Here is a 21,941-nt window from a genome sequence, read left to right as displayed (position 1 = left end):
CACCGTTAGAGCTGCCATCGAAAATAAGGGGGTTAAGGAACAAATAAGGTTCGGAAGTTGTCATAGGACTTCAGTCGTCGGTAATTAAAAGCACGAACACAAAATGCCTACATAACATAATCAAAAATCTCTTCAGCATTCCCCTATTTTCGATCTCGGTTCTTTTTTCCTTTTCTCCCCTATTTTCCGTGAACATGTTTTTAACCCGAAAAAAACATACAACACTACAGTTCAGTATTCCCAAAGGTACAAACTTGCTACAAATCCCAACTCAATGGTCAACAAGATGCATTCTAATAAATGTCGTATTATCACTGCTTCAGGACTCCATTGCACTATCGTCGCCAGGCAGGCCAAAAATGCGAAGGTTTCGGTCCATCGATCCTACCGCAATATAATTTGCATCTGGTCCAAACTTCACACTTGTTGTTTTACCTTAAACCCAAACAAGAAAATAATGAGCATCCCAAGTTAAGGCCACAAGGTCTAAAACCAAATTTACAGGCATGTGAAGAGATATAATCTAACCTGTGCCAGACATATCAGGGAAAGTCTTTACAGTGTTCCATTCACTTTTGACGCTACCAGTTTGGATGATTCTGCAAATGCACCAGGTCGGTAATCAGTGCTCAAAAGTTTATGGAATGCATTACAGGCGGAAATGAATATTTTGTCAAATGTTTTTGTAGGGCTGACAAATATTCAATGTCATTTCTCACACATTCATTCATAGCCATATGTGGATTACTTAGGGACAACTTCAGCAGTTGACTACTGTTATGGCGGATTTCAGTTTTGCTCAGACCACCACACCAAGGTCTAGTAAATCTAAGCAAATGATTTCATTTCATTATCGGGCCACCTTGAGTGTTCCATAATTGTCCTTGGAATATTACATTGTACGATATTATCCATACTACAACTATGGATATGCCATGATTGTCTTTAGACGATCACAACTTATATACAGCCTCCACAAATATGTTCAGCTTCTTGACATTATTAACATAAAATGAATATGCATACTCGTATAGCAGATTTGAAAAATGAAAATACAGTATTTTGCTAATATAATTTTTTTTTTCTTTTGGGTGTCCAATCAAACAAGGTTTAAAATATAAATACCGACCTTATATCAGATCCTGCAGCAGCAAGGTAATTTCCACTGTAGTCAAATTCAACTGCAAGGGATCACAAAAAGGGCTTTTCATTATACTCTATTCTACTTTGAAAAACTTCTGCGATATTAAAATTCATTGAAGTAGGAAACCTTTGCCAATTTATTATTACTAATAAGAGATAGAGATTACATAACAATGGAAAAGAGTACGCTGGAAAAATAAAATAAAAGGTAAACTGGATGGAAATATGACTTGAAAACATCTCTCATCTACCAAGAATTAGAAATACATATAAGATGTGAACCAAGAATCCGCCATCTAAACTAAGAACCCGCAAGTAGTTAAGTAATATTTTCAGTCATTTGCTGACTCTGCAAAGTACCGGTATGGTCAATGAAATGCTTGTCAGTTTTTTTTTTTTTTTTCCCTAGAAAGAAACAATGAAAATGCTTGGAGGTATACGTACCACAGTTTGTTGGTTCAGCACCGTATGGAGTAAATTTCTTGAAGTTCCTCAATTTGCGTAGATCCCACAACTTAATGCCATCACTAGCTGCGGTCTGTTAAATTCAAATGTAAAATAAGAACACGGTATTATCTAATTCTCCATCCACTTCATGTTTTTCTTAGTAGAAACCTACCGCAAGAAAGTAACCATTCTCAGAGAAGGAGATTGCAGTTATTGCGCCAACATGTCCCTCAAATGTTGCAACATTTGACTGTCAATTAGCACAAGTAATGAATGTAAGATCAGGAAAACTGAAAAGAAGAGGATGGAACAATAATAAACCCCACATACCTGACCCTTTACATCCCAAATTTTCACAAGCGCCTCTGAGGTGCCTGTTCCAAGAATGAGACCATCAGGATGAAATGCCACAGATGTATAGCCTTCCGAAGCAGAAGCGTCCTCAACCTTAAGAGCCAAAGAAACGTCCATTATACCAATATCATCATGTAACGTATTGGTAAATATAAGTTAAAATAGCTGTTTTAAACACCAGCAACTCTCTCCAAAAGAATTAAAAAAAATCATTTTTAAATGCCACAACCCACAACCCTCTTCCCTCCTTCCTCCAAAACCAAAGTTGGCAGTATCTTTTAAATGAAGAAGATTTTTAACACTTCATTTTCCATTATTGTAGATAACTCAAAATATATAGAAGCACACATGCACCTATACAGGTGCATCTATTTAAACAGTTTACAGGAGTTTCAAATTTATGCATTTGTAATGTACTGCCTCGTACAAGAAGATGACTTTAAAAATAATATTAGTTGATATTAGAGAGAGAGAGAGAGAGAGAGAGAGACCTGTGTTAGACACAACCCAGAGGCAATATCGTAAAAGCACCATGTACTATCAAGAGAAGCAGTCACAAAGTAGTCACCTGTGGCATGTACAGTGACAGCTTGCACCTGAAAATTATGATACACGCTACATAAATTCATATAGATAGCAGATAACTAGTAATAACAAAGAAAATAATGCATAATAAATCTCAGTTGTTAAGCAGTAACACCTGAACAAATTTCAAAATAAAGTGAAATCTCCAAATAGCAGTTTGTTTTATTATGAACATTGTTAACTAAAGTTGTTTACCATACATTCTATAACATCAACTACAGAGTCTCCAATCCTGTATACAAGGAAACACCACAGAATTGGACGCAAATAGTAGAATTTGTGATTGAAGTACAGTAAGTATAGTCACATTGCTAAAACAGATTAAGTCCAATAGATAAGTGTGTCTACAGGATAAATAAAAAGGACAATTCACTGTGGTCCGTTTTAGGATTTGCTCCCCATTACATATTTTGTCCACCGAAAAGGGCTTTAATATGGAATAAATTTTGGTGAACTTAGGTCCAAACCATTTACCTCAGCAGTATGGTCCTTCAAAATGTGCCTACAGTTATAGTTCCCATCATCAGTGCCTTGCCATATGCGAACTGTCTGCAACATTAAAGAGAAAAGATGAGATAACATCAAAAGATAGAGTACACTAGGTTGCATATCTGATAAGTTATACCCTTACAACCAATTCAATAACATCTAAATTGCATGCATGTAAAGTTCCCTAGTTGACTCCAATTTCTCCTATATTTTTTCCTGAACTCCTTCCCTTTCTGTTTGGGTCAGGGGAGGCTGATCACCACCCCAGTTACAACACGTAAAGCACAAGTAAATTTAGAATGTCAATTTAAATCTGTGTTGGTCCACATAGAAATACATAAGAAGTCCCAAGGATAAACTTGCAATTGTGAGGTAGGTAGAGTTGAGCAGTCACTAAGGTAAAAATTGCCACCGAATGACATGAGCTATTGATAAGTCCAGTAAATAGAAAAGATAAAATAGTAATAAAAAAAATAAATAGATCAAGAGAGGTATTAAAGATATCCATGACAAAGAAACAAGAAAACAAATTTATTGCGGCTTACCTTGTCTGCTGACCCACTTATGAACAGATCATCTTGACCTACAAATTTCACACTTGTAACCTACCAAAGAAAAACATACATAAACTTCCATATGCATTCATGGAAAGAAATCAAGTAATTGTTTGCTACAGAATTAATAGTTGAAACCTTCTTTGAATGACCACTAAGAGTAGATATGATTTGCCCTGATGTTTGATCAAAGATTACAGCATTTGTATCAACCCCTCCAGTTGCAATAAGGTTCTGCAAGAAGAAAGACAAATATATTTGATCAGCAAAATGGAAACATAACTGAGTTGTATGACATAAAGTATATAGAACAGACACAAGGATTTATGACTTTGACCTTGAGTCCATAATCCCATATACAGCATGAAGTGAAAATCAGAGTAAAGAGTAGATCAAGGTAGGAAATGTATGCAAAATATCTAGATTTGTTCCTTCTACATTCATTTCTTCATTTCAGCACATTTTGTTTAGGATCATCCCTAAACCTAAATATTTATGGAAAGATTAAAGCACCACAAATGCACTTCAAATTGTATGAAGGCGGTATTGAAGAGCAAAAGCATGTAGCAACCATTATGAACTTGAGTCTTTTACTCAAGTCTAATACCCATATCGAAGTGATGCTTAATCAAAACCATATAATAATAAAGGTAAACACAATCTCATACCTTGTTAGACTGAATGTCAATCGATAAAATTCCTGGTTTGCTTGTTCTATGAAGAGGATGACTAGATATCTGAGTATACCTCTCCAACGCATCAACTGGAGCCAAAGTTGGGGATATCTGAGCACAAAAACCATATAAAGATAAAACATAACTATCAGAACTTAACAAATAAACTTTGTGAGAACAGCTGAACTTCACGAGCAGCTTTTCTCAACAAAAGACCATATAAACTACAAATGGACAGTAAACTGTTAAAACTTTGGCATATAACATCAGACAAGTCAGAGAAATGCAACAGAGCATAAACAGTACCTGCCGCATCTTCCGCTGCTGTGAAAGAGTTACATTACATTCAGTCATCTTCTCTAGGATACTGGCAGATATTCCAGGTCGTATATTGCTCGCACCAGGTCCTTGCTGGTCATCAGCAACTAAAATAAAAAATAGAGCTCAAATTAGTTAACAGAAATTTATGAAAATATGTCATATTATCTGAGAAGCATATAGAGAAAGAACCTGGTGTTCCATTGCTATGGACAGCAATATTTGCCGTAACTGCTGATTGTGCGGGAATTTGTCTCTCAGCCTGGGCAAGTAATAACCTTGCTTCGTCCCTTTCTTTTTTGAGTCTTGCAATAACACGGCAAGCAGCATCATGCTGCCAAAATACAGATTACCAAATTAGGTCATTCAACCAAGTCATTCCATTTCAATACACTAAAATTAAGAAAATGAGTAACAAAATGCAAAACACATGTAAGCTATATATGTAGTTTTGAAATGAATGAAACAAAAAAACGAACTCGACTAAGAACAATATGCAGTTAGAAGAAAGATATCCTAGTTGCATTACCTGATACAAAGCATGACTCAACTCTTGCCTTGCTGTATGTAGTTGTTTCTCCATTGCAAAGTTGGCTAGCATCAAACTATCCCATTCCTAAAGGTAAGCAAGGAAAAAAATCACTTTGTTAACACTACATATAAAATATATTTCCAACAATTAAACAACTTTCTTCAAGATAAAACAAAAAAGTTAAACCACATACGAAAACTAAGCAAAGATTCTCATAGTTGATAAAATAAAATGGTAGATCAATCTAAAGAAATTACGCGCTATCCAAAAGAAGTTCTTATTCTCAAGGAAGATTCAACTAGAAATAGTGCCTGAACTGCTACCATGAACAGAATGAACAACAGCCATGTTATGTTGGTAACATGGTAGAAGTCCATTGAGTGGGTGATGCTAATGGACTCATCAAGACTGGGTGATGACACTGGACTCATCGATCTGAAAACAACTGCTGGGATTGCTAACGGATGTCCCATTTAACATCGGATGCTCTTGGTTGGCTATAGTCAGATCTCTCTATCGCACACATGTATAATAAAGATGGTTTCTCTTTGGACAATTCATAGACCATGAGATATTAATGGCACTCAAAGTTGCATACTGAATGAGACAATTGTAGTATGGCATAAAACACCGGTTAAAAACACAGAGTATACAACAACATTGAAAGCCAAAGTTAATAATAGTATAATCAGAAGACATACAAGCTGGAACATTCCGAGCATTCCAGGAATACTAGCAGCTTGTGCAGGTCTGGGCCTCACTATCTGCATAGGAACATATACAACAAATCAACATAAGAAGCTATAATAATTACAGAAGCCAACTAGCTTATCTGATAAAGACTCTAGGACATCCCATTGGGACCCATGATTCAGAGGTAATTTTCCAGATACCCGCGTGCACACATAAATACGCTTACATAAATATATAGACAGATATACCAAAAATTGTACCAAAAATGAAATAAAATAAGTAAATATATTGAAATTGAGTACCTTCCCCGTTTGAACTGGAATGATATCATCAGCGGTAAGTGGTTCACCGGTTACCGGGCATTTTCCATATTCCTAGTGGGATAATTCAACAAGTAAACTACTTGGTCATATCATTCAAATTGCAACTTATCCAACAAAACTAAGACATCAAATATGACAGCACCAATAAATGGCACAAACAAAATGCACTAAGAAATTTCCACATGCTATTAATCTCTTATTTTCCAGAATTTTCTCAGCAACCAAACAGTAACTGTTGCTAAAACCCAAAGAAAACCCTAGAATGAACAGAGCGAGCGAAAGGAACGCACCGAGATATGTCGCTCGATTAAACGCTTCTCGAAGAGCAACCCAGACTTCTTGGAGACCACAGGCTCCTCCGGCACCTCGCCGGATACTGTACGGACAAAGAAGAAGAGATGGAAGAAAGGGGGACATCAGTTAAAACGACATCGTAAAATAACGAATGCGCTAGACAGAGAAAGTTAGAGAGAGAGAGACACAGAGAGAGAGAGAGAGAGAGAGAGAGAGAGGCTTACGTGCGCAGTTCATTGTGGCAGAGAGCTAGGGTTTTCGTCGGAGCGTGGAGCTGCTACTGACTCGGCCAAGCGAAGAGAAAACCGCTGCCTCACTGAGCAATACGAAGAGTGAGAGTCTGAAAGAAACGAAATGAGGTGGATGGGTTAGATTTTATGATATCGGGATACGATCCACAATGAGGCCCACATTAGCTGGGCTTTTAATAATTTTTCCCTGAGAGTAGATGGACATGAGCCCAACTCATTTTGGATATTGATCTCATAAGTTCAACCAACCCAAAATCTTTACAATCTTACAAGAGAGTAATCGTCGCTGAGGGAGATAGATTCCCGTTTACTTGGGCCCAGCTTAGTGTTGTTATTTTTTCCTGTAAAGTTAAGCAATAAAAAGTATTTGGTAAAAATAAAATATTTTATGAATGGCCTTGAGATAATAGTTTTTAAAAGTAGCATATTTATTGCTTTTAAAAGCTACTTTAATAAAAAACAGATTGAGTCTTTAATGAATATTTTTAATTCATGTATCGCACCACCACCACTACCACCACTACCATCGTTGCTGCCACCGCCACCATAGCTATTTGTCACCACCCCTACCACCATTGTTACCTTTACAGCCCAACCACCACACCCATTTATTGGCACCACCACCACTACAACATTGCCCTCGCCACCGTTGTCATCGTCATCACCCACACTATCACATTCATTTTTGTCATTATATACAATTATATCATTTTTACATTTAAATTAACCAAACGCTTTTACACTATTTTTCACACTCACAACACTTTAAAAATACAATTTATCCAACGCTTAACTGCTTTATTTTGCAACTAATTATTCTTAAAGCACAACATATAAACAATTTTAAAATTTGATAAAATAAAATAAAAAAAATAGCAATCTCAAGCTGGCCCTTTGTGGATGAGAGATTCAAGTATCGAGAACAATTTAAAATGCATTACATGACGGAAAATACTTACTCACTTTCTAATTTGGTCTGATTAAAAAATAGCACGTGTTCCTTTTTTTAATTAGAACCCAAGAAAAATTAATAACATATGCATTATTTTTTAAAACAATAAAGCATGTGTTAAGATATCATTAAACAAAACTAAAAGGCGAGTAATCATTATGGGCACCCAGGTATTATACATACATGGTTGTTACTAGAGATGGGCAATGGTTATGGCGGCGCGGGTAACCACGGTTATTTACCCATAACCATTTATGCTCATATCCGCATAACCGTTTACTCATTGGGTAATTGCCTAAACGGTTATACCCATACCCATAATTGTTTATAAACGATTAACCATACTCATAACCGCATACTCATCTAACCGTAACCGTTTAATACCCGTTTACCCATTTATCCTTTTTAACATGTTTATCTCTTTTTTTATATCATTACCCATTTTTCACCCGTCTACATGTTTTTTAACAACTTGAAAATTAAAAAAATTTGTCATTATTTTGTTTTTTTTTTTTTTTGACAATTAAATACTGTTATAGATACATTTATCATACATTTCCGTATTTTAATTTTTTAAATCCTTATATCATTCCAATAATTGAAATAATTGCCAGCAAAGACACAACGGCGGGCACTCTTACGTGGGTTATTTATATGCTCTGCAAGCACCCTCATATGCAAGAAAAGGTTGCAATGGAAGTTCGAGAAGCAGCAAATCTGAAAGATGATTCAAGCATTGTTGAACTCGCAGACACTCGCAGACAGTCTTAATGAAGATGCCCTTAATAAAATGCAGTATCTCTTAGCAGTTTTGACTGAGACATCTTAACTAAATCTAATGCATGCATACTGCGAGGGAAATGATTTCAGTGCGCTCCTGTTTATTTTTCTCACTTAAATTTCTTTTGATTTATTTAATTTAAGGATAGAAATTCTTCACGGATTATCATTTGTTACTTTTTAATTAATTAAAACACCGCTATATGAACCATGCACTATAGTCAATAGCATTGATCTAAGTTTTGTCCGATAGAAAACATAATTTGTGTTAATTTTACATGTATAAAATAAATGGGTAAACGGTTACCCGTTTATAACCGCGGTTAATACCCATAACCACTCATTTAAATTTCACGGGTAAACGGTTATACGTATAACCGTTTATTTATCTAAACGGTTACTCATAACTGTAATCGTGAAGTTTAAATGGACGGGTAACCATGGTTACCCATAACCGCGGGTATTTTGCCCATCCCTAGTTGTTACAAAGACAATAATTAATTTATAAACGACTTCTTTCAAGTAGATAACCTAATACAATTGGAGTACCACATAACTTAGAAACTAACTTTTCTAATACAACGATATTATTAAAATTAAGGAGTAAAGAATTTGGGATAAAATACACAATGAGTGAACTATAATAATTTGATATTGAACTCATCATCCATAGGGATCAAATACACCAAAATTAATTATTTCACCCTACCTGCGATACCACATTTTCATTCTACATAATTTGGTCAGTAATGTATAAACGCCACGTTAGTTAATGGTTTTTTCTCGTTGAACATTAGATGTTGATTGAATATATCATATGTCACACGATATTTAAATATATGGTCCAAATATGTGCCAACCCTAGTACTAGTCACTCTTTTGTTGTAAGTATACCAATCCCGTCGATTTTAGTAAATAAGTTTGTGTAATATGTATTTCAAATAAAAATAGAGTGTTACTAGATCCACCCTAGTGTCTTATTTTCTCACCCACATGATAATCCCACCCACCATAGAAAATTAAAAAAGTAAAATGTTATTTCCCCACCCACCATTATTCCCAAAATAACCATAATATTTTTTTTTTTGAATAACTCTAATATATCTTTAAATAATATTATAAATAAATAAATAAAAATAGGAAAAAAAAAGTGCAAGACTTAAGACCTAGACATTCATCATCTCCTTCACACCTAACACCGCCCTACAGAGACCCCGTATCCCCAAACCACTCTTCTTCCTCCTTTTTTGTCAAAACCACAAATCTCACACCCAATTCTCTTTTTTCTCCATTGAAGTTTCTCGCCTTCATCTAGCACACGCCCATTCCTTTCTCCAACCTTTCTGTCCATTCTAACCCAAATCTTTCCCAACCTCTTTCCACCAAGATATCACACCCCACCCACCATTATTTATTTATTATTTTAAATTATTTTTTGTTTTTTCAAAATTTTAGTACTGAATTAAATAGGGGTTTAAGAGTCTTCTTTTAAAATGATAAATATGTTATTAACATTTTGATTAAATGATGGGTGAGGAAATAAGATACCAGGGTAGGAATATCACCACTCTAAAAATAAAGGAGGAATGCTAGTAATCCTTTTAGGTTCGCTTTTCATTCTGCAATGTACGTGATGATCCAAATCACCTAGTTTCTAGCTCATTCTTTAAAAATGAGAGTTTTAACGAAAAACTCACAGTATTGTTCACTTTAACCAAAAACCACATTTTTACACTAAAAAGTCAAACCTGATACTATTCATTTTACCCTTTATTTTGTTCTTATCATTAAAACTCAAAGTTTTCAAGTTTTTTTAATTAGTTTTCCTTTAAAAATATTATTACAAAAAATTAACTAAAACTAAAATTGTTAAGAACCATTTGTTTTTTCAATTAGACACAGAAATTATGACAACATTAATGGAAGGGTTTAACAACTTTTGATTTGATTGATTTCTTGCAACTGATAGGGGCCTGTAAAATATAATATTTTGATCGTCAAACAATATTGCAAAATAGTTATTAAAAGAGACGAGAAGATTGAAGGAGAATGTTTAAATAAAGACCGAAAAACAAAAATAAAGGGTTCTGTTCATCCAAAATATTGGTGAGAAATATATAGGTTGCTATTGAAAGTTTTAAACCTCTGAAAATATACAATCTCTGATTATTAGCATTATAACTCGATTCATGTACCGCCTACTGCCCATAACGACATAAAATTTGTAGTTGTGTAAAGGGAAATAGAGGAACCTATTGCTTTGGGGAACTGAAATATATTCGCTTTCAGAAACAGCTTTATTTTATATCAGTAGCTAGCTAGGTAGGCTTTGCTCAAGTTTGGAAAAATATTTATAGAGACATGTCAAGAATATGTGAAATGTAGCTAGGTACCAAAAAGTATACATCGTCTGCATAAAAAAACGAGACAAGTACTCAGACATTGGTCCGAAGGTTGATGATGATCGTGATCGTATTCGTGTTTGCTTCAAAGATCCAAATGGCAGATTGTATGGCTAAAATGGTACAGGACAGATAAATTGATTCCCAAATAAAAATTCAGAACTTCCTGGGATAGTATACAGAGATAAATTGATTCCCCAAATAAAAAAAATAAAAACTTCCTGGGATAGTATATTGCACTTCCAAGAATAATTGCATGGAATTTTTCAAATTTGAACTTGAAGGGCCATTTATCTCAGAAAAGATAAACATAGTCATTCCAAGGGTTTTCCAGTTTTAGTAGTTAGGATTCCTTCGAAACATGACATGGTGAATAATCAGTATAAGAATTTACAAGTAGAACCATTCAGTGATTTGTGAAGAAATATGGCTCCAGCATGCTTAATATCTCGGATTTGGAGGAAAATCAAAATTATATGTTGGATGAGAAGATATTGATTCCACGTTAGAAACTTGACTGATAAAAAAGCCCTTCTAGTGAAACTAGTCGATCACTCCGAGTGTATTGGCTTGTCGGAAGATGAAGATGATGAGTAAGAATCACTCCAACTGTTCAGCAATGATGTCGTTAAATAGCTGGTATTTTAGTTAGTCTGAACGCCGAATGGAGAAATTCTTAGGCACGCCGTTTGTAAACAGGAACCCTCACACACGTTAAACCGCCTCATGCGTGGTTACATGATCAATTATTAAGAGCAGCGTTGTAAAGCTCTACAAGAAAGAGACGTGCATGTTTCACGACGAAAAGTACGTGATATGCAATCCAAGTATACATTTACATGCTGGTCGAGTGAGGCCCACCTGCGCATGCTCATAGAACTCCATTACACTCACGGCTTGCTCGTATCGATCGAATCGCACAATCCCAACAGATCAGCTGGTGAATCATTTCATTCCAAAGCTATGGTACATAGACTGGTATAGCTATTGCTAACTGGCCATGGTATGTGGAATCTTAGCATAATATTTGCAAAACCATGTGAAAGTGAAGTGAGTGCTCACAGTACTCCTTCGATCCCTTCAACAGAGAATTTATTTCAAATGTTTCCGGTGAGAGTTGCGACAGTACGTAACGCATCGTGGAAATATCAAAAACAAAATCTTAGATTCCGAAGAAAATCTATACCAATCCAAAAATATATGAGACAACCAAATCACTTCATGCTGTAGAATTTTTGCCAAATCCAGAAAATGGGGAGCTCTAGAAGGATTAAAAAAAACAGAGACAGCATAATTAAGATTCATTGTCGACCCACATTAACGTGATGAAAAGATAAATTGAGGAAGGGGATTGATCCCACTTTTGTTAAACATGTACATGAGGCATGTTTTGTGCCTGTTTGTATGAAATTTAAAAGAGAAAATTATACATTTAAATTGATGAACTTGGTATACATAAAGACTCTTTTTAGGTGCTCGTGGAGTTGGTTTGGCTTTTGCACTGACTTTGGAATAGAAAGGTGGAGGTGTGGATGCACCCTTTACTTTCAAGAGTTTTTGTGCTCGCTATATTCATTTAGGCTTTCTCAAGAGTTTTGTGCTCGCTATATTCTTAATTTGTGGCCATCAGATCAACTGAATAAGAAGATCAAAAGATAAAATTTAAGTAGTGTGTGAGAAATAAAAAGATGTGTGTAAATAACTCACCCTTCATTTATAAGCTGGTTAATTTTGTGCTCTATATATGTTGTATTTATGTATGTTTCGTGATGATATATATGAAGAGGACATGACCAACATGAAAATGCTTCAGTCCATATTCAAAGTTTAAAAAATCTCAAACACTATTTGGACACCAATAATTATAATATGCATTTGCTAATGCACTTTCTAATAAAGATAGACCATATGATATGTGAGTTTATCTACATTAAAGTCAGCAAACGAGTTAATTTTGTGTCTGGCAAAAGAAATATAAGCGCATACATTGTCAATGGTATGCTTTATTACGCGAGGGCCAAAAATTCCATATGATATGGACATATTGTTTGTTAGTATAAAAATTCATCTCTTCCGCTATAAACGTTATTTTCTTAGGCTTTGTTTGGCAGATCGGATAGGATTAGTTATACGGACTCGAGTGTTTGGTGTTCATTCGTACTAAATAAGCGCCGGATTAATTTAACCGGTCGGATAGGATAACACGGTATACACCCGCTTAATAAAACCAACCAAAACGTCCGGATTATTTAGTCGGGGAAGAGGAATATGGGAGAGAAAGGGAGGGAGTTTGGGGGGTGTGGCGGAGAGAGCTAGGGAACAATTATTTGGAATTCTTCTGCAGTCGGGGAAGAAGAAGGGAGAGAGAGGGAGGGTGTTTGGGGGGGGGGTGCGGAGAGATCTGGGAACAAAAAAATGATTTCACTTTTTAAAATTTTTTTTTTTTTAAGTTTGATTCCTCCTATCTAATATAATACTAAACACAGTATAAATAATACGGTCACTAGTCCGATACTGCACCAAACACCCGACTAATTTAGTCAGTACTATCCGATGACTATTTATCCTATCCGATAGAAATAGTCAATACAGTCCGAACTGCCAAACGAGACCCTAGTTGCACATATTATGTTAGTAGAAATGAGTTTTAGATTATTTCACTCAAGGAGAAAAGAAAAAAAAAAATTAGAGACAATGGACCAAATTAAGAGTCATCTAATAATTAGTGTTATTGAAAAAGATCTCAAATTTTCTGAAGTGCCTCATCTTACTCGATTTCCTAAACCCTAAACCCTAAACTTGTCTTATGAATAAATTGTAGCAATAATTCCTTAATTAAAAATTCATTACCATGGGTCCCTTAACTTATCAAAATGTGTAGCTATAGTCATTTTTATCAATTTTGTCAAAATTTTGTCAAAATAAGTTATGTTGAAATAACCATTTATATAATAAGGGTCCCTCAACTCATCAAAGGGTGTAATTATGATCATTTTCGTCAACTACGTCAAAATTTTTGTCAAAATGAGTTATGTTGGAAGGATCATTGCTACAATTGGGTTAAAGTTGAGGGATCGTTTCTCAAGTTGAATTAAAGTTAAGGGACCAATGGTAATGAACTTTTAGTTGAGGGACCATTACCCCAATTGAGTTAAAGTTAAGGGACCATAACTACAATTTACTCTAACCTTAAATTTAAGATGAATACATATTCTCCCTATTCATGCTATGTTTTTGTACCATATTTTCATACCATTTTAGATGGCATTTGATGTGGACAGTCACATCATTTGAATTAATTAGATTTTTAATTTTAGTTCATTATTTAATAAACTAATAATTAAGAAAAATTAGTTAATTAAATGATGATTGTGATATAGGATGAGTCTTTCTCCTTCCTTTCCTTGGATTTTGCAAATTTTTCAAATGATGTGGCTGTCCACATCAGATGCCACCTAAGGTGGTATAAAAATATGATATAAAAATATAGTATGAATAACATTACTCATGTATAAAATGAGATTTAAAAACACTTCGAAATGATCGAGTAAGTGAGCCACTCCGACTTAATCACCCGCCTAGCACCCTAGGCATTACTTTGATTTCCTTTCAAGCTAGTTCAATGAACACTCTTCAGGTTCTTCAAAGAAAAAAAATAAAAAATAAAAAATAAAAAATGAACACTTCAGTTTTTCACATATTTTGGAATAATTAACTTCATCCTTATCCGTTGGGTATAATTCCTAAATTACTATTAGTCTTAATTCCAATAATCTACCATTCATTATATTCCATAATCCACCATTGATTAACTAATATTCCTAATCATTTTCATTGTCCTTCTTAATCTTTAGGGTCCAACTTCTGCTCATGATTAACCATCCATACAATAGAGGAATTACGGTATTGTATTCTAAAGAAAACAATTTATGTCATTTCTTGAGGTTGATATTGGAACCGGATCTCCTCCGGATCTAAATAAACTGAGTTTTCTGGGCAAAGGATATGAGCCGTTGAAATTTGATCTAATAGTTACAAACATGAGGGCATTCTAAAAGTTATAATAATTGTAGCCGTTGAATCAAATTTCAATGGTCTGGATCTCTTGATCCTTAGATTCAGTTTATTTGAGTCCAGAGGAAATCCAGTGATCCGTTGATATTGAAGGAGGCTGACACACAATTTACAAAAAGATTCAAATATTGTGGCAAATATCAATCATCTTCTAGATTATTTGACATTTATTGAAGCAAATGTTTTAGGGAATTGTTATTGACACTCTAAAAATCTCATTTTACACTCCTCATAAGTGTATTTTTCTTTCCAAATATAAAAAGTTTGAAGTGTAGAATCAGATTTTTAAAGTGCCAATAACAATTCTCATGTTTTATTATACTACTCATATTTTCATTCAAGCCAACACGATATCTGATGATTTTGCTACTTGAGCACATAGTAACGTCAATATTGTATTTAATTTTGTAATCTTCCTCGTCCTAACATACAGCTCATGATACGTTTCTGTAAGCCAACACACAAACGTAACTAGAAAATTACATCTAAAACTCATCCGTCAATAAAATTGTGTAATCTTTCATTATTTTGCGGAGCTATTAGTAACATTTCAAAATCTGAGGTAATCCAATATTATTATTTTACTAAATCAGCCCTTTGCTCGCATCTAAACCCAAACGTTGCACGACACAACAATTCCACCCATAAAGGGTTATTCAAGGAATTTCAACCATAAAATGTGCCAAAAAGAAAACAGAAAAGAAAGCAAAAAGAGAAGCAAAGTTTGCCATTTTCAGCATCGTTTCGTTATCTCAACAAACCTTTCAAAGAATCGGGACTTACCAAAAAAACATTTCAAAGAATCGAGCAAAAGGCAAAAGGGCTTGGTCAACCAAATTCTGCTCTAACTGTTGCGAGGTAACGAAGTTAATCAACATGCTAAAACGAAAAATTAATTGTAGAGATATCAAATTTCTAAATCAAATATGTAAATATAACATTAATAAAAATAAACACGTTAATTAACATTTAAAAAATAATTTAATTATCAAAACCCATATTATTTGTTTATAAAATTTAGTTTCCAGAGCATCGTCCGATTGGCCACGTGTCCCATCTCCTTCAGTTGTGTTCACCCAGAGTGCCACGGCACGTACGGACTCAGAAACTTGCGATCCCCCGCGACGCTCGGGTTGACCAGTGCCAGCCTTGACGGCTAAGTACGGACACATCCCTATCGTTATATATTTCAGTTTATAACTTAAGTTTCCAGCCACCCCACACCCTCCATTTTCTTAGCTGACTCTCTCTCTCCTCCTTCTCTCTCCATTATAACCTCCTCTCTCTCTCTCTCTCTCTCGCTCTCTTTCTCTCTGTTTTTCTCTTCCTTCCTTCCCTATTTATTTTTCTTCTGTCGTTATCCTGTCTATCTGTCTGTAAATTGGCTTTTGATATTGTTAGCTGATTAATTAGCATTTTTGAAAAAAATAATAATAATTTAATTTTTAATTAATCTGTTTTGTGTTTTGCACTTTTTTTGCATTGGCTCCTCCTTCTGTATATAGTTTGATCCCATCGAGATCACAGAAAATAATACACGGGTCCGTCTGAGGAGGAGCAAATTATGCATGTAAATATTGATTAATGCATTACTATTACTACAGTATTTCTCTCATTGATTCTTGCTAATTTTTAATTAAGCAACCGAACCAATATCGATTAAGCTTTCGAAGCCTAGAGAGAGAGATTTGGAAATCATGTTGCAGCATGTGATTCAGCAGCAGCAGCAGCAGGAGCAGGTCAAATCCCAATCTCAATCTCTGTTCATGCATGCATGCATTCATATTGTGATTTCTGATTCATAATGGTGTTTATATGCATGTATTTTGTGTATAATCTGCATATTAATGTGTATGCGGAAATGGATTCTTCAGAATTAGTCTTAAGGTAATACATAAATATATATATGTACGTATACACAGTCATGTATATATGTGTGTGTTTAATCTGCAAATTAGTGTGTTTCTGCAAATGCGTTCTTGGGAATTAGTCTAAGGATGAAATATTTCTCAAGATTTTACCATTTCATCTTCAAAATTAGTGTGTTTCTGCAATTGGGTTCTTGGGATTTAGTCTAGAGATTTAAGTATTTCTTAAATTTGTGACATTTAATCTGCAAATTAGTGTGTTTCTGCAAATGGAGTTTTCAGAATTAGTCCTAGATTAAAAGATAATTGCATGCGAATCAATTTGTTCTTTAATTCTTTAAATGTTTTTTTTTATGCTTTGTTGGGCTCAATGTTGATGTTCTTAGATGGTTTGGGTCAAAATGTCTTGGTCCAATTGGTTGAGGAGTCAAGCAGCAAGGAATTTTCATATCCCTTCCCTTTCACTTTCACCTCTTTCTGGGATTTCTGCTATGTGCTGTAACCATCATTTTGCTCAATCCCTTTCGCATCTCTATCTTCCCCAGTCGCGTATGCATTTTCGATTATCCAAATTTGAATGCCTTGTATTTGATTTCGACATCTCCAACAATCACAGAATTCATCATCACCATCTCTTGTACTTCTTAGTTGTAGAGCAACTAAATGGAATAAAAGTACGGCAAATACAAAACTTTGATACCATCCGTTTATATTATCGACATGGACTTGCTTCTAGAGTTCTATTCCCCAAATAATTTGTGGGGTTAAGGCATTTCAACCTTCTTTTTTTTTTTTTGTAGATGGTTATTTCAACCTTTGTTGCCAATATACCCACAAAATTGTCATTGTCTTAGGGTTGCTTACTAGTTATTTCCCACTTTCCTATTGGAGTAGAACGGGAATATTTAGCTCTTTATGCTTCTCCTAAAAGCTTTTCTAATCTTGATTCTTTTGCATTTAGATGGTTAAAGGAGTGCCTTAGTGTGACAAGCATTTCACATGGATAACATAATTGCTTCTTTTCCTCCAAGTGCTTTAAATTCTAATTGTTTGTTCGGACCAAGTCGTTTCTATAAACTGAACAAAACTTACATACCATGAGCTTCCTTCTTAGTTTACTCCTTTAGTTTCTAGCTGCAATTGGGTAACTTTCTGCCTACATGTCACATGGAGTACAAATGCACATCTTTTTCTACTTTGCACACAAAAATCCACCACCAAACCATCCTTCTTTTGAGCACTTATTTGCTTAATGAATCACACATATACATGGAAGGTTGGTCCGTGGAAACCGTATAAAAAAACTTGGAAAACTCTCCGATTCTTTCTATTTATTTTTAACTTTTTACATGCTTGCTTCATGCATATCGAAAGAAAAAATCTGAGTGAGGGGATGAGGGAAAGTTCTACTCTGATGCAGGTTGATATACATTTATCGTACTAAGATAAGTTAAAATTATTGGATTAAAAATGTGAAGAATGATGATCCTAAGCAAAAGGTTTTATTATTGCACTATGACATGGGTTTTGTTTTTTGTTTTTTTTTTGGTATTAATTTTTGTCAGATAATCATAATTTTTAACATTGCTCTATTATGTTTTGCTTGCAGAATGAAATTTCCAGCCAGATTAGCTCTCAAATATTCGAATTTTGTGACCCGGAACTATTCCAAGAGACCCTACAAAATTCCGAGGTCACTTCTTCGCCAAATTGCTGCTACGAAGAAAATTCATCCTTTGGAACAAACCTTTCACTGCCCCCAGATCTAGAAACCAAGTTCAGTACCTACCAGGATAACAATGGCAATACTGACACAAGCATTTCCCAAACCCCCACAACTACTAGCACCACCACCACAACAACCACCACAAGCACCAACACCACCACCACTGCCGCCAGTGTTAATAACACTGCAACCACTACCACCAATGCCATCAACAACAATAATGGCAACCTTTCCATAATATTTGATTCCCAAGAGGAAATTGATAATGATATATCAGCTTCCATCGATTTTTCTCCATCACCATCCTTTTCTGTACCTCCCTTTCTCATAACCCCACAAGATCAATTTGATTTCTCTCAAGTGCCACCTCAAATGCCATTAGCAGATTCTGTTGTTGAGGGATTTTCACAGTACCCTGCCGAACCTGTACCACCTCTTATGACAGCTTCATTAGCATCGGTTTTTGAAGAGGATTGCTTGTCTTCAGTGCCTTCTTATGTTCCTTTGAACCCTTCTTCTCCTCCTTGTTCATTTCTCGGTCCTCCTATGGGACCATACATGCCTACTGGGCCTATAAATCCTGCTTCACTATCTGCTGACAACACTGGAATTTTCACGAGCAGCATTCTTATGGCTTCTGAATTGCAACAGCAAGACTTGGAGTATCAAGGAGACAATGGTGGACTTTTCTGTCTAGATTCATTATCGAGGGTTTTTAACCCCGAAGAGCTTCAGGTACTAATCACTGCTAGTAAATTTTAGTACTTGGTAGATACTTGGGAGATAATTTAAGAAATAACTATTTTGTTTCTCACAAGAAACGCATCAAACAGTTTAGTTTAATATGTTCGAATTAAAAAAGGTGGTTCCAAAGTTTCAAACTTAAATCAAGAAGGAAGTTTGATACACCATATAGAACAAAGAGAAGAGGTATATGGAGCCTCTTTACCCCTCTCCTTCTATATGAAAACGAAGTCTGTTTAAAGAAAAATGAAATCCTTTTAAAACTAGCTATATCATGTTGATTTTTGAGTTTTCAAACTATTGTGGTGAATGGTTGTTGAAATTGAAGATCTTGAAGAACCTGCCCTCTTAAAAAAAAAAAAAAAAAAAACAAAACAAAACAAAACAAAACTCTGCATTTTAGTGATGTCTTTCTCATGAACTCTGGTTTTCCATTAAAGTCATTTGAAAAAGAGTTAGAATTCTGATTTAGGAGACATCGAAGGGAACTTAGTGTCGTAAACCCTCGTAGGGGCCACAGCTACTGAAGTACCATCTTGCTTATATGTTCTCTTTAGACTGTCATCATCTGCATGTAGACTGGAAAATATGGTATCATATTCAAATTAACCAAATAATATCAGCACGCTTAGCATTGAAATAAGGACAGAAGTACTTTCTTTCTTGTGCACTAGAAGGGACTAATGTTATTTTTCTTTGCAACTTATTCTTTGCAACTTTTTCTTTGCGTGTAATTTTCACCTTTTTCCTCTATAAAAGGCACTTAGTGCTGAGAATCAGCAACTGGTGAGTGGGGCTGGGAACTCTACTTCTTTACCAACTGAGATTTCGATAGCCGAAGACCCAAATTTTAAAGTAGGAAAGCTCTCTGTTGAAGAGAGGAAAGAGAAGATCCACAGGTACATGAAGAAAAGGAATGAGAGGAACTTCACCAAGAAAATCAAGGTTCATGTTCCTTTACTAATATTTGCATGAGTGGATGTATGTTACTATGTGTGCTTCATACTAGGGAGTAGGGTTTAAACTCTCACTAATGTCCAAGCAAATGTGCAGTATGCCTGCCGCAAAACACTTGCTGACAGCAGACCTCGAGTCCGAGGAAGATTTGCAAAGAACGATGACTTTGGAGAGACCCATAGACCTGCGGGAAGCAATCATGAAGACGATGAAGTAATGCCTCTTACACTTTTAACACATACCTTTTCTTGCAAGAAACAGTTCTCAAACTGTTACGATTTATATTATCTTCGGCATCTTGTCACCTTACAAAGTTTTACTGTCCATTTTATTCCAGTCATCTCACATTAGTAAATATTGTTACAGGTAGTTGTGAAAGAGGAAGAGGATTTGGTTGATTCCTCAGACATTTTTGCTCATATCAGTGGAGTGAACTCTTTCAAATGCAGCTACCCAATCCAGTCCTGGATTTGAGTAGCATATAGTACTAGACTAATAATCTACCAATTTTGCAGGACCCTCTTTCCACCAGTGATTTGTATATCCTGGTTTAATAAAAAAAAACAAATGAATAATTGGGTCATTATATATATTATTCATATAAATAATTGAGTCAGGAAGAAATTATAGAAAGTGCATAACTATGTAAAGTCTTGTGATACTATTTCTTGTACAGACATCAAACCTTGTAAGGTGTACATTTCATGGCATCTTACTTATTTGAATACTAGTGGAACCATTGTATGTAGTTTTTCCTCGGACCGAAGGGAATTTTTTTGCACATTTATGAACCCCGAGAGACTTTTAGAGTGAGTTTGGACGAGGGATTTTGAAGTTCTACAGAGCTCAGGACTTTTAGTAGTAACTTTGTAGTGCTTGAGTATTTCATTGATGGTGTTTTTGTAGCGCATTTTTTAACAATTGAATCTAAAGTTTCTTGAAATTTTAAAATCTCTAACCCAGAATAGGGTTAGAGATAGAGGCAGAGATTGTCGTCTCTCAAGTTTTCTCTCCTACCCTACACCTTTAGCCGTCATTTCTTAAGCTCGTTTGAGCGCCAATGGTAATTTTTCCTCTGGGGCTTATGCCTCTTTTCTCCTCTGCTTCCCAAGATTTTCTCTCCCACCATCATTCTCTACTCTTCCTTATAGCTCCTTTCCACCATATATTTTCCACATAGCTCAAAAGCCCAAAATGTAATCCCCAAAAACTAAGTGATATCAAACAAACCCCTAAATTCTGATTATAATCCCTTGGTTTTTCAATTTTACATGGTTCCTCCTTCTTTGCTCATAGAAGAATTATTCTCATCTCACATTATTAGTGTTTTCGTTGTCATTCTTCTTGTTCGTGTGGTCGTGCTTGTTAGAGAGTAACTAACCCTAAAAGTTTAATTTGTCAAGGAATGAGATAATGTACCACACGTGCGCTCTTATCTTGCACATGGAGAAGCAGTCAAATGAAGACTACAAACAACAAAGAAGTAGGGAATGCAGTGTTGAAACTCGTAACCTCTTGCAAACAATGCTTTGGTACCATGATTGGCAACAAAGCTTAAGCTATCAAAGAAAAGACCCATTATATTATCAAACTTATCGTGTTTTGATACAAATTCTGACATTTAGACTGCATAAGCATCCACATGGACCATCATAATGCTTTTTATTAAATTAAAGAGTCCAATTCCCCTTTTAAAAGGTTTTGATTTGAATGGACTCCCCGTCTAGGTTTTCTATTGGGTTTGTTTTGGAACTTTGCTCGATCGTATTTTGGGCTTATGT

At 35.2% G+C, this 21,941-nt stretch overlaps 2 protein-coding genes across 2 annotated transcripts; one reads left to right on the top strand and one right to left on the bottom strand.

Annotated features, from left to right (window-relative positions):
- Positions 1 to 44: 44 nt before the first annotated feature.
- Positions 45 to 6,779, bottom strand: LOC103927021 (pre-mRNA-processing factor 19). Its single transcript, XM_009335918.3, has 18 exons — positions 6,631 to 6,779; positions 6,403 to 6,488; positions 6,092 to 6,163; positions 5,798 to 5,860; positions 5,094 to 5,180; positions 4,757 to 4,898; positions 4,553 to 4,671; positions 4,241 to 4,357; positions 3,711 to 3,806; positions 3,564 to 3,623; positions 3,004 to 3,078; positions 2,436 to 2,540; positions 1,921 to 2,037; positions 1,763 to 1,840; positions 1,588 to 1,681; positions 1,130 to 1,181; positions 529 to 599; positions 45 to 435 (listed from the first exon to the last, which is right to left on the bottom strand). The coding sequence occupies exons 1-18, from the start codon at positions 6,641 to 6,643 to the stop codon at positions 320 to 322; spliced, it is 1,563 nt and encodes a 520-aa protein (XP_009334193.2). The 5' UTR covers positions 6,644 to 6,779; the 3' UTR covers positions 45 to 319.
- Positions 6,780 to 16,095: 9,316 nt separating this feature from the next.
- LOC103927030 (serine/threonine-protein kinase phg2-like) lies at positions 16,096 to 20,931 on the top strand. Its single transcript, XM_009335931.3, has 5 exons — positions 16,096 to 16,604; positions 18,343 to 19,194; positions 19,963 to 20,148; positions 20,257 to 20,373; positions 20,527 to 20,931. Exons 1-5 carry the CDS (start codon positions 16,563 to 16,565, stop codon positions 20,632 to 20,634), a joined length of 1,305 nt encoding a protein of 434 aa, XP_009334206.3. The 5' UTR covers positions 16,096 to 16,562; the 3' UTR covers positions 20,635 to 20,931.
- Positions 20,932 to 21,941: the final 1,010 nt, after the last annotated feature.

The sequence above is a fragment of a genome, unplaced genomic scaffold, assembly GCF_019419815.1.
Source record: "Pyrus x bretschneideri cultivar Hongxiangsu unplaced genomic scaffold, Pyrus_bretschneideri_v1 Contig73, whole genome shotgun sequence".
In the NCBI taxonomy this organism is placed as follows: Eukaryota; Viridiplantae; Streptophyta; class Magnoliopsida; order Rosales; family Rosaceae; genus Pyrus; species Pyrus x bretschneideri.
This window is presented reverse-complemented; position numbering and strand designations above follow the sequence as displayed.